A 12,631-nucleotide genomic window follows, 5' to 3' on the forward strand; every position below is an offset into this window, starting at 1 on the left:
AATTATGAAATGTTGATTCATGTTTGTGTATCGACTAATTAATCAGCTCACCGTTTCAGCACTAACACAGACACACTTGGACGGGTATTTGCAGAGCGTCGGCCCCCACCAAGGACCATCTCAAATGAAAGGTAAAAAAATATATTTTTTGTATCCGTTCCGTGATTCAAATTCTCTCCAAAATGTAATGGGTTCTTCCTCTACCAATGCTACACCCTTCCACCAAGTTTCATAAAAATCAGGCAAGTAGTTTTTCGGTAATTCTGCTGACCAGCAAACGAAGCAAACCGATAACACAACACATTTGTGCAGGTGATGAACAATGTTGTTTTTGGACAGAGGTTCAATTACAGAAAAGGAGGTAAACAGAACGTGAGCAGGACTCTGGACCGCTGAAGAGAGAGACCCCGCTTTACTTTCACTGTCCAGTGAGTTTCAATCAGTAAATACCTTCACTCATGTGTGCTCTTTGAGAAAATGAAAAACCAAGCACCAGGTGCCTTTGGTAGAAACTGAAACCTCAGAAATGCTTTAAAAACTTTTTTTAGCTGCTTTTTCATCTGAAAAGAAAAGAGCTTTAATATCCTCACAGTTGGTAAAATGTTCTAAACTTTGTAAATTACTTTGTTTCATCAAAACCAGCAGCGTCAAATAAAACCTGTAGCTGAGACTTTGGGAAAATAATACCTTACATGAAGACTGTGTAAAAGCATGAACTATTTTGGCGCACACTCGATGTACATACAACACTCCTTAACCGACCTAGGCAAACATGTAAAAACAAGCATTAAACAAACCAGTGCCCGAAGCAACAGGGAAAAGACTTCACTGGTGGGAGCTCGATGCATCACACCGCTCTGTGGGTTTACATAGAAAACAGGTCTGCTTGTGCAAAGCGTAGTATTTTAACTAAGTCAACAAAAGACACATTTTCCGTTAACACAGGTCCTGAGGGATCTAGTCAGATAACCGACCCTCGATATGGTTGTGCAAGAAAATATGAACAACTTTAAATACTGAACCGATCACTAAATTCTACCATAGAGATGTTCCCACTACAGATACCGTACATTCTCACACGATTGTTCCCACAATGTGTGGGATTAATCAGGAAACAAAATAAGATGAAACAAGTTGTTTATATTCTTAAAAGAAGTGCAGTAAGTAATGGATTACATGCTACCATGCTAACATGATAACAGACAATAATCACTCTTACAAACCGACTTAGACGTAAGTGGGAACAGATACAGTATCTGGTGTGATGTCATCATGGGGTCTATTGCATTATAAATGTGAGCATGATTCGTTCCTCCAGATTCCAGCTTCACCTGTATTCTTTTAGAAAAATATGAATCATTCAAGCCACTGAAACCCATTCATCTTGTAGGTAACTGTGATATTCCCCTCATTCATCAAAAGGCGGAGGGTAAGTCAGCACGGCGACAGCTCCTGATAAACCTTCGACAGTTCTACCACGCGGCCAGTAGGCATGTACTGTCTGTCTGACAAACCTGGACTTGCTGTGGTTGAAGTATTGAAAAACATGTTACGTTTATCATCAGGCTATTATTTCAATCTGTACTCGATCACAAGTGAAGAGACAACTGATCTATTCCTGGTCTACTCGTTACTCAGCCTTGTTCATGACTACTGAAATTGTCCTCTCTAAATATAAGGCAGGCATTGCGTGCATGGAGTTTCACTTTGCATAAATATTTACAAATTAAATATTTCAACGCTGACAGAGAAGGACAGATCTTCCCCACCATCTAGTGGTGAGCCACAGCAGTCAAAAGAGGGATCTTTTTCAGAAGCCGAGAGGACCAGAGTCTGTTGTTTGACTGAAAGTAGTTACAGCCGCATGGAAACCGGTGGTGCTGGTGACTGCAGCTCCTGGTCCAGCAGCCGGAAGAGCATGGCACTTTTGTTGCACTGCGAGGTTTGTCCTAGAGAACGGTGGAGCTGGGCCTGCAGGTAGTGCACGTCTCGCAGCCGCTCCTTACAGTTCAGCTTGGAGAAATAGGCAGCTGCCTCATTTAGCGTGTCAACAGCCAAAACGGCCAAATGCAGATCTGCAGGGAGACAATAAACAGCAGTGTGTAAATAGCGAGGGGGTCAGTGTTTGGTGGTGGTGCGAGCGTGTGGGGGTGTAGAAGCTGTTACCTGCTTGCCCTTGTCCGTTTGGCCTGAATCCAGCCACTGCCATCTGACAGCGGGCAGTTAGCAACAATGCTCGGCCCTTGTCCATAACTGATCCGTGGGCCAGAACGGGCTCAATGGCTTCATGCAAAACACTAAGAGCATGCTCAGGAACCCCCAACATCAGCTGCAGAAAGGAGAGGAGATGGTAAAAAAACATGCATGTTGTTTTTAAATTGGTTACAAACCAGACATACTGCAAAATAAGGCTTTGTAGATTTGCATTAATAAGAGCTGCAGCAGTGTTTGACCTGAGTGAAGGCCAGGTGGAGGATGGCCTCTGAGGCCAGGGACTGGAGGTGGTGCTGTCTAGCCAGAGCCAAGGCCTGCAGGAGGAGAGGAAGAGCTGTGGAGAAGCCGGATGACTCCCAGTGGAGCTCAGCGGTAGAAAGCATAACTCTGTATGAGACATAAACAGGCAGGGATGTAGACGGGAAAAGAAATGTGGCTCAGGATGATTCCCTGAGGACATACATAAAATATTTATGGAAGCGCTGAAATAGATGAGTTAACTCAATTACACAAATAAAAAAATGATCAGTGTTTAGGAGTTTAGGTGAGTTGACAGTCACTCTACACTCTCGGAAACAGATATTCACGATATCAGAAATAATATAGTGTCCATCTACCTGATGACCACCTCTGTGTATTTAGTCTTCTCACAGTGCACCTGCAGCCGCTGTAAGATGTTGTACGCTTCAGTGCTCCGGTTGAGAGCCTTCAGAACTTGAGCTTTCCTGTCAGGAAACATGTCGTTACAACTCCAACACAAATTAAACATGTGAGAGAATCATTGTTAAGGTTAGAAGTGTATTGACGTTACCTGTAGAGACCTTCTGTTTTGTTTAAGGCAGAGATCGCCGTCACTAGTGGCTCTGCCAAATGGTATTTCCCTTCGTTCATATGTCTTTCAAACTGGATTTTGAGATCACACAGCATCCATAGCTGATTCAGAGAAATTGGTTAAGAAAAAAAAAAATTGTTGAGTATTTCATGCAGAATGCTCATATTATGCATCACAGAATGAAGCAAAAAGTACCTCCTTCTGTGCGACAAGGCCAAAATGCATCCATTTAAATAGTAAATATAACTTTTTGACTGTTTTACCATGCAAAGATATTACGCAATACTGTATACATCTATAATTCATGTGAAAACAGCATGTGGCGCAGCTAAAAATCAACCTGAACTGCAGTAATTGTATTCTGCAACAGTACAAGTTACCTAACCTGCTCTTACGCTCACATTTTTGACATTGCACACACATTTCACATGTGTGTTCATCAGCAGGTCCTAAATCCTAAAAGTGTTTATTTTCTGGGAAGCACGAAGATGAGATGGGCACCTTAACTTAAATTCTATCCAATGACCCGTCTCTCTGAGGAGTGACTTCACAGTTAACATAATCACGGCAAATGTGATTGCTGCTAGACAGACACAGCTGAGTAGGATGAGCTAATTAGGGCAGTGTCACACACACAAGTTTCCCTACTGAGCTATACTTCCAGAAAAAACTATTTATTCCTCACAATGTTCTACGCGTTTAAGATTTTAGCTGCGGTGTTATGAACCACTTGAAGACTTTCAAATGGTTCAGAACACTGCAGCTAAAATCTTAACTAAGACGAGAACAGTTTAGTATACGAGCCCGTTTTACAGCAGCCATTTTGAAATAGCAGGATAAACATAGGCACAATTGATACAATGAACAATGGAGCCAGTCTATTGATTGCGTCACAGACACCCCAGTGAGGCAGCATGCACAAAACCAGAGTCCTGGCCCACCTTAATGGAGCAGGGCCATAAGTTATAATATTATTTACACCTGTTTTTACCCTGAAATTGTCAAACTGGCTGCTGAGAAAAGTGCTTATAACAACATTTAACTTTTAAAGTCAGTAAGCCAGCAATTCTCCCATTTAGTTTGGTATTCTACAAGTGCAATCATAATGGTTACTTATACAGGTCACATAGAAGCATCAGTATTAAAGTGACACTGTTTCATCACCAGTTTACAGTAAATTTAAATTGACTACGTTTGTAAATGAATTGATTATATAGATTTTAATACAAAACGCAATAACAAAAAGACACATTTAATCCTTATAAACCATGAAGTGTAAACAATCAAGAATAAGAGATAAGTAGAACGAACCTTTGCATGCTGTGAGTGAGAAGGAAACTGTTCTTTCAGATGCTGGAGAATCTCTGAAACGGCACGGTACAGGCCCTGCAACAAAAGCAAACAATATACGTGTTGAACTCTGGCCAGCAACTAGAAAGACTTGACCATACTGGGTCAACTGACTAATAATATTACATTCACATACAAATTTTAAGAGTGTTCTACAGAGAAGAAAAGCATAGTCAAACTTAACGTCAATATCGGTAAACAAAGAAAGGACCACAGCATAAAGGCAATGAAAACCACAAAACCAAACAAATAACCCCAAAAAACTAATGGAATAGAAAACAAGAAAATAAATAAATAAAATAAACATACAAAAACAGGGGGAAAAAAAATAACTGTATAAAAGCACATAAAAAGGACGACATCACTTAAAAGCAATTCTATAAAAATATGTTTTAAGAAGCTAATTAAAAGAAGTTTCTCCTCAGGTAGGGCGTTCCAAAAGTCATGGGGCCCTCTTGGCAAAAGCACGGTCACCCTTTGATTTACAACTCCACTTTGGTGAAAAGAGGCCGGAACCGGAGTAATGTTAAATTGTCTGTTAAAAACCAGTAAGAAGCATAAGCTGCTGCCTTCTGGACTAGTTGTAGACAGGAGATAGATTTTTGGTTTATGCCAGGACGGAGTGAGTTGCAGTAGTCGAGTCTAGAGAAAATTAGTGCATGACTAATGGGTTATACAGCAGCGGGGCAGAAAGCAGACAGACGAGACCAATTCAAATGTGTTACCTGCTCAGCGTGCAGCTCGGCCAGGTGGCACAGAGCCACAGCGAACGCCTCTGTGTTGTTCTGCTGGACCCCAAAGTTGACTGGCTCCAGACTGCTCATGTTGAGAAGCAGCTGGGCTTGCTGCAGAGCCATGGTGCTGCACAAGAAACATGCCCATATTGTAAAGGAATTAGTGAACAAAATGCTGGTCATGCAGATTTATTAGTAACTTATTTTCACACTTAAACTTGTGGTTTTGTTTGTTTGATTTCATGAGAGTGAGGAGAAGGTTGTGTGCTAGCATACAGTCGAGTGTCAGAAACAGTGAACACAACTGACAACTATGTGTTGGGTAGGCAAGCTGAAGAGGCTGACCTCTTGCCGTACATCCTCCATATGGACGTAGTCTGAGCCAGACTGATCTCAATCAGCTCCGACAGACTGTGCTTCCAGTGCAGGATGTCTGTGTCCTTCAGTGCATCCATCAGCTTGTGGGCTGTCTTACCTTGTGTTGCCCCCTGCTGGACCAAAGACTGAATGCCCAGCGATGCCAAGTACTACAGCAGGGAGGATTATCAATCAGTGGGGTGAATCACACGTCAAATTTAAAATATGCAAACATTAGGTATAGCTATGTACAATGAAACATATAAGGTTGTTTTTATGCATGTGTGGCAAGCTGTGTTTTTATTATAAACCTACATTTTCATTTTTTATGTATGTTATTTCATGAAGGCATAGCAATTTAAATGAAAACAGTTCAGGGCACAGCTATTGAATACATACATCACAAGAGGTGCAAACAACATCTTTATATAATGCCCACTGTAGCCCAGCTCTACATATTGTATGGCGTGTGGTGAGCATGAGGGACACCACTGTTACGGTGGTTCATATTTGTATTAGCAATAGACAACAGAATTTTGTATTAGGAGTTTGGCAAACGGAAACCATTGTGAAAAGTGAGCCAAGACAATCAAAAAATAAGAAAAATAATAAAACAGCTACAGCCACTTTAAAATATGCATTCTTATTGAAGAGCTCATTTTGCACTCACTGGCAGGCAGAAATGGGCAGCCATTTTCACTGAATCTTCAGTTAACACAGTGCTGTCAGATCCCTTCATCTGTTCCAACGTGTAAAGCCAACTCTGATGTAGGACACAAAGAGACGGCAGAAAAATCTAAAGCACACTCATATTAAATTCAGACATGACAGACCAATAATTACAAAGTATTTTACCAGGCAGTGCTGCAAGCACACATGATCATTGGAATCCTGGGCAATGCGGATAGCCTCCCGTAGAGCCAGATCAGCCTGCTGACTGATGGAAAAGAAAAGTGAGAGCATCAATAATGAGAGCCATCATTTATACAGATACTCCGAAGTAGGAACTTGTCAATGTGCTCAGACTCCACCAGGTCTTGTACTCACTAGTGTCCAAAGCGACAATGCAGGCTTGCAAGGTTGAGAGCAGCGTAGCGGAGACTTCGGCCGTAGCCCTCATCCCCATTGCTCTTTCCCTCATTTCCAGACAAGATGAGACGATCAAAATAATGTAAGAGACTGTGAGCTGAGAGGAAGATGTCTTGGACTCTCATATTGTTTAAGTAGTTTAGATAATGCTGAGAGAGAAAAAAAAAACACAAATCTGATGAAAAAGATATCCTCCCTTCTGGCATACTTGTTAATATAGTTTGGAAAGTTAAGTGGGTGGAGCTCACCGCCTCAGCAAAATCTGGGTTAAATTTCAGCATGTTGTTGAGCTCTTCCTGCAGCGCAGCAGGCTTTAAAGCTTTGTTCTCATCGTTCTTCAGAAGATATGCCTGCAGAAAAAGAGGTTTTCTTAAATTATAAGAACTGCAAAAACACATCTCAGTTTGACACAGGATGTGTTTGGTTAATTAGATTTACCTTTAGTGTAAATTTTACTGGTTAGAGTAAGATGGCATTAATGCAATTACATACAGTTCCTTGATCTAAAAACTCACCTGTCTTGCAAGAAAGTACTCTGCTTGTTTTTGTGAGAGGGGACCTCTGCTTGGAGTATTGTCATTTCTAAAGGACAGCCAAAATAAAACATGAGATCTGCTTTTCACAATCGTCGCCACCACATTAACATCAAAACAAAAGTGTTTTCCCATTACCAAACTGTAGGGGGTAGAGTGGTTTCGAGGTTTGGTGTAAACAGTAAGTAAGTAATTAAACAATCTCATAAAAGTAGTAGGTGCAAACAATGGAATTTATTTCCCAAACTTTTAAGATTGAAACACGTACCTTGAAAATAAAATATGTTACAACAAACCATAGAATTTTATCTAGTAACAGCATCACTAACCGAAGCTCTGACTCATGCAGTGGGCTGTCCAACTCCTCTCTGTCTAATCTGTCCCCTACAGTATCCTCAGTGCTGGTGAGGTCCATGTCGGAGTCGTCAGCGACCAGCGCTGGCAAACCCAGCTGCCCATCAGCAGGCTTGGCGTAGTGACTGTGGTAGTAGTGCTGCAGGGACTTGTACAACTTGTAGACCTGACTGAAAGACAGCTTGTTGTAGGCCAGAAGCATGTGTCTCATAAAAAGCCCTAAAAAAACAAACAGGTGAAACATATCTCAATGCAAGTCTTCCTCACAAGAATAATACAGACATTTCAGGAATTCCAATTATACTTTAAGAGCTATCCAATCAAGGGTACTACTTACCTACAACACTGGTTTTATAAGCCTCAGACTCAAAAGCAGTGAATGGAGTAGGAAGGGTGGAAAAGAAGTACTCCATGTCTTTGAGCTCACCGTCTGCCATTTCATGCAGCCTTTGAAAAAAAACCCAGTGACCTCAACAACTATTATTGCTAAAATATTTGGCACGTTTGTTTACTATGTTAGTGGATGTGATCGTCAAAAGAGTACATTACAATTATTCGGTACGTTTTAGTGAAAGACTGTAAAAGCACCAGTAGTAGCAGTGGTGACTTTAACCTAAAATGTATTTCTATCAGAGCTACAATGTTGCATACTACTGAGTAATGAAACAAAGCCACAGCATCTCAGTCTGCAGGCAGCAGCATACCTGAGTTTGACAGCATATGCAGTCTGAGGGCAACATTCCTCCACAGTCTTCAGGAATTGGCCAAGACTCAGGTCTGGACCCTGATGATCCCACATGAAACAGGAGATACAACGATGAAACGCCTGCCACCACACACGTTTGCAATAAACAAGCAGTAATAAAACAAACCTGCTGCAAAGGGAGGATGAGTTTGTTTAGTCGTCTCCTCACTGTCAATGTGATTTTGGACGCAGTCATGTCATGCAGCAGCGCCAGGACGGAGATCTTATACGGAGTCACCCAGTCTTTGATCCCAAACACGTTAGCATGGACCACTCCGTTCGTCATCATAGGGTTGAAATACAAACTTTCATGCACACTCGCCATTTTAACAGCTTGTGTTAAGCTACGGGGAAGAAGGAATTTAAGTTATGTGGTTCACTGATTTAATATTTAGGAGAGATACAATTTAAATGTATCCAGCAGCCAAACAGGCAGCTGGACACCAGCAGTACCGTTAGCTAGTTAGGCTAGCGGTTAACGTACGCTCGCGTATCACGTCTCTATAGATAAAACGCCTCAGAAGAGTTAATACATAAACAACGAGTGTCGTTTAATCTCTTACTGACAGCGAACGTCCATTTCTGTCTTGTCAGGTAATTTGGTTTATTTTAACCATGTTGACAGAAGTTGCCTCTTCGCTTTCAAACCGCCCTCCGTCTGTCCCCTGAAAATTACGTCATCAAAAGGCGGAACTTTTTCATTCTCGTTAAACTATATATTTTTGGGTCTTACGCTGGTTTTCAAGCGGTTTGAAGCTACAATATTTTGGTTCGAGACAAGAATAAAAAAGGAAATATAAATGTTAATGTTCTGCTTTCATAAGTCGATACTGTGGCAGTCACACACAGATCTAAGCGGCCACTCGCTGTTCGTACACATTTACTTTGTCTTTACCGGAAGTGGTTGCACACTTCTATTTCGCCTTGACCATGGTAGCTGTCCTAACTGCAGGAGGAGAGTTCATACAGTATATGACACAAACCTAAGTGTTAATCATAAATACTACTAATGCTACAACACCTTACTTCATAACTTCTATGGCCTTTGCGAGTGGTATATTCTGATCAAAGCTCTCCTGTTCTCCTGTAAGTCTGAAGACTTCTTTAGAAAATTCCAACATGTATCAGGCCCATCTGTTGAGGTAAAACTGTTAATAACAGTCAATCACCTGCCAATAACTGGATGTTTCTGTCTGATTTTACAGTAGACATTTTCACTAGTAGTTGTCCTCGAGTGAATTGAATGCTGAAATGCACCAGTTTGATACTTAATTTAGACATATTTGACTCTTCACAATAACATCTCATATCAGAATCTGAATCAGCTTTATTGGCCATGTGTGTCTCCACATACATGGAGTTTAACTCTGGTTTCACGTAGCACTTACTGTACATACATGTTATGTATACAATAAACAAGATAAATGTAAAAAAAAAAATACATTAAAGACAACAAAGACAAAAATACAATTAAAGACAACGAAGTAGGGAGAGTTATGCAAGTGCAGATGGAGGTGTCTGATTCAGAGTCCATCAGAGTGACAGCCAGTGGAGAGAAGCTGTTCCTGTGTCTGGTGGGTTTGGAGTACAGTGCTCTAGAGCGCCTGAGGGAGGAGTTGGAAGAGCTTGTGTACAGGACAGAGTGTGAGGGGTCTGCAGGGATCTTTCCAGCCCTCTTCCTGTCTCTGGAGGTGTATAAGTCCTGGATGGAGGGCAGGCTGGAACCGAAGGTTCTCTCTGTAGACCTGACTATCCGTTGTTGTCTGTCTCTGTCCTGTTTGGTGTCCTATCCAAAACACACAGTGATGGAAGAACAGAGAACAGACTGGATGATATAGCGATGTAGAACAAGATCAGCAGCTCCTGAGGCAGATATGTTGTGCTGTATCGGTTTGATGAAGGGCTTCCGTAGGGGGTTTCCCATAACTGATGAGAATGTCCTGGACTGACCAAGCCACCAAGCTGTGGTTGGAAAGGAAACACTTTGTGGCTGATTTACTATGAGGGGCTGAAAACATTGAATAATAATAGCTCAAAGTGAAAATGTTTGTCAGCCAATGTCAGGAAAATGTCTGTCAGTTTGTGTTGGAGTCTGGAGAAATCAAAAAATGCATTGAGCAATATGGTTTGGTTAACCACACATTACCCAAACCATTCTTATCTTTTAATAATGTATATCCTAAAGTCAAGGAAACAATTCCCTCCAGGATGCAGACTCAGAGTAAAATATTTGGCTGTTTCAACAATGATGTGTTTATGATACAGTACAGGTGACAAAAGTAAAATCTAACTTAAGTTTTACTCTTTTTTGCCCATTTACCACTAGCTGGTTTTTCCTCACTCATTTGATTACAGAGGGCACATAGATTCAGGTCTTGATGTAATTTACATGAATAATTTGTATCTATCTGGAGTCAACATGATCTCACCAAGAGTAGAGGAGTTTAACAGGAAATAAATACATCTTACTTTAAATCGTCTGTTATCAACAACGTGTTATTGATTTATTATCGTGGAAATGAAGCATCATTATTAGACAGGTTGTGTGGGGAGAAGTCTGACAGTACAATAGGCAACTTTATCCAGAAGATGGCAGTATTGAACTAGTAGGTCACACAGCCTGGTTCAAAATGGATCTAATCAGTAACAGGTTTGAGAGGGATAAGAGAGTACAAACAATGTTGCCCTCTCTACCCCTCATCATCCCTCTTCTCCTAGTCCACCTCTCTCTCTGTCTGTTTGTCTGTCTGTCTGTCTGTTTGTCTGTCTGAGTGATGTGAAGTTAGATGGTGCACAATAACACCTGTCAGAGCTGATATTTTTTGAAAAGCTTAAAGAAATTGAATGCAAAATGCCTCCGTCAATACATGAGTCACTGTAAGCTAACACAACCAACTGTATGACTGCACAGTTTGTAGGATTTTATATATAAAGGATCAACACAAACTTGTGTGTTGTGTCTTGTTTGTTATGCGCCTGAGAAACTCGTTAGCTTCTAGGTTCGTGCCCAATGGAAAAAGAAAATGTTGACTCTCCTTCCATCTCGCTAAAATGTTGAGAGGTTCACTGAACAACACCCATAATAACTCCCAATATTAAAAGTGAACTAATTTTTCACCCTGGACCTTATTTTACATTGTGGCCCTTTTTTGCAGATGCTATCTGCAGGATTCCATCTTAACACTGGACCAATTTAAAGCAAGCTGTTGTTCCCAGTAGTCCCAGAAACATAGGGTCCAGGTTGAAAAATACCAAAGTTACCTAAAGTGCTTTGTTCGAAATTCAGAGCATATCTGTGATTGAGGGATTGGCTCCATATGGCTCTCGACATGGCGACGGTTGAGCCCACAGCTAGAAGCTAACGGTTGTAACAGCGTTAACAATGTAAACAATGGAAGCACCGCTAACATATCTTACCCTTCTGTGATAATGCCCTTGTAAGAACAGTGCAGACACTAAAAAGTACGCACGGCTGGATCAACCACATAAACTAAGCCTAAAGAAGCTTGGATAACCATAAACACAGAAAAGCGTTTTCATTCTCTGTTCAGGACGCCATTACTGCACTTTATCTATGCACAAATAGTTGTAAGCTGCCTTATTCATGCTCAAGATTTTGAATTTAGCACCATGAAATTATGTTATCCAAAATATATTCACAACATTGCCCAGAAGGATTTTCTCTCAACAATATCAAGTGAGGACTGAAAACAGGAAAAAGGATCAGGAAAACATTCATTCAACCCTAGATTTAGGTTACGCAGTATATTGGTTTAAAACATTTATTAAGGTTCCCTCGACACAACTGCCCTGTCTGTCTCAGTCAATGAGCTTGTAAACAATTTCCATTCTACAAATATTATTGTGGCTATTATACGCACTTAGGTGTTGTTGTCTCTATAATAAAAAAAGATCCTTATGGAGAAAGGCCACACTGGTTAGAATAATAATACAAAAAAATCTCCAGATTAGGAAATCTATAAACACTGAATTTATCATTAGGGGTGAGAAATGCAAGGAGGTCCTTCTTCTCTGAGATTATTGTCAAAAACAATAATAATGCACATGCCTCCTCTGCTGCTGTCGACAGGATGACAAACCCTTCTGTGTCATTACGCTCTGACTTTCTATCTACAAAGGCCTCTAATGAATTTGCCTCCTTCACTAAAAATCAGACGAGCAGTCATTTGCTCTTCATCAAGTGGGTATGCATTGTATTCATCTAAAATCAAATCAAATACCATGAGACAATTTTATCTGATCAACCATAACACCTGGTGGACATACAACATCTGAAGTCCTCTTCTCGCTGCCTTAATATTCTACCAACATGCTTAAAAAAACATGTTTCAAAATCGTATGGTCTCATATCTTTTACAAATTGTTAACACATCTCTTCTCGCAGGCTCTGAAAACAAAAAGT

At 40.8% G+C, this 12,631-nt stretch overlaps 1 protein-coding gene across 1 annotated transcript; it reads right to left on the reverse strand.

The window, feature by feature from the left end:
* Nucleotides 1–393: 393 nt before the first annotated feature.
* anapc5 (anaphase promoting complex subunit 5) lies at nt 394–8,859 on the reverse strand. The gene is made up of 17 exons (XM_068566715.1): nt 8,336–8,859; nt 8,168–8,247; nt 7,801–7,910; nt 7,439–7,682; nt 7,092–7,158; nt 6,825–6,926; nt 6,535–6,725; nt 6,343–6,424; nt 6,158–6,250; nt 5,476–5,657; nt 5,122–5,257; nt 4,358–4,432; nt 3,026–3,147; nt 2,832–2,939; nt 2,454–2,601; nt 2,167–2,329; nt 394–2,075 (listed from the first exon to the last, which is right to left on the reverse strand). Exons 1-17 carry the CDS (start codon nt 8,531–8,533, stop codon nt 1,855–1,857), a joined length of 2,322 nt encoding a protein of 773 aa, XP_068422816.1. The 5' UTR covers nt 8,534–8,859; the 3' UTR covers nt 394–1,854.
* Between the last annotated feature and the right edge of the window lie 3,772 nt (nt 8,860–12,631).

The sequence above is a fragment of the Clinocottus analis genome, unplaced genomic scaffold, assembly GCF_023055335.1.
Source record: "Clinocottus analis isolate CAN_PGR_092001 unplaced genomic scaffold, fCliAna1.0.p SCAF_7, whole genome shotgun sequence".
NCBI lineage: Eukaryota > Metazoa > Chordata > Actinopteri > Perciformes > Cottidae > Clinocottus > Clinocottus analis.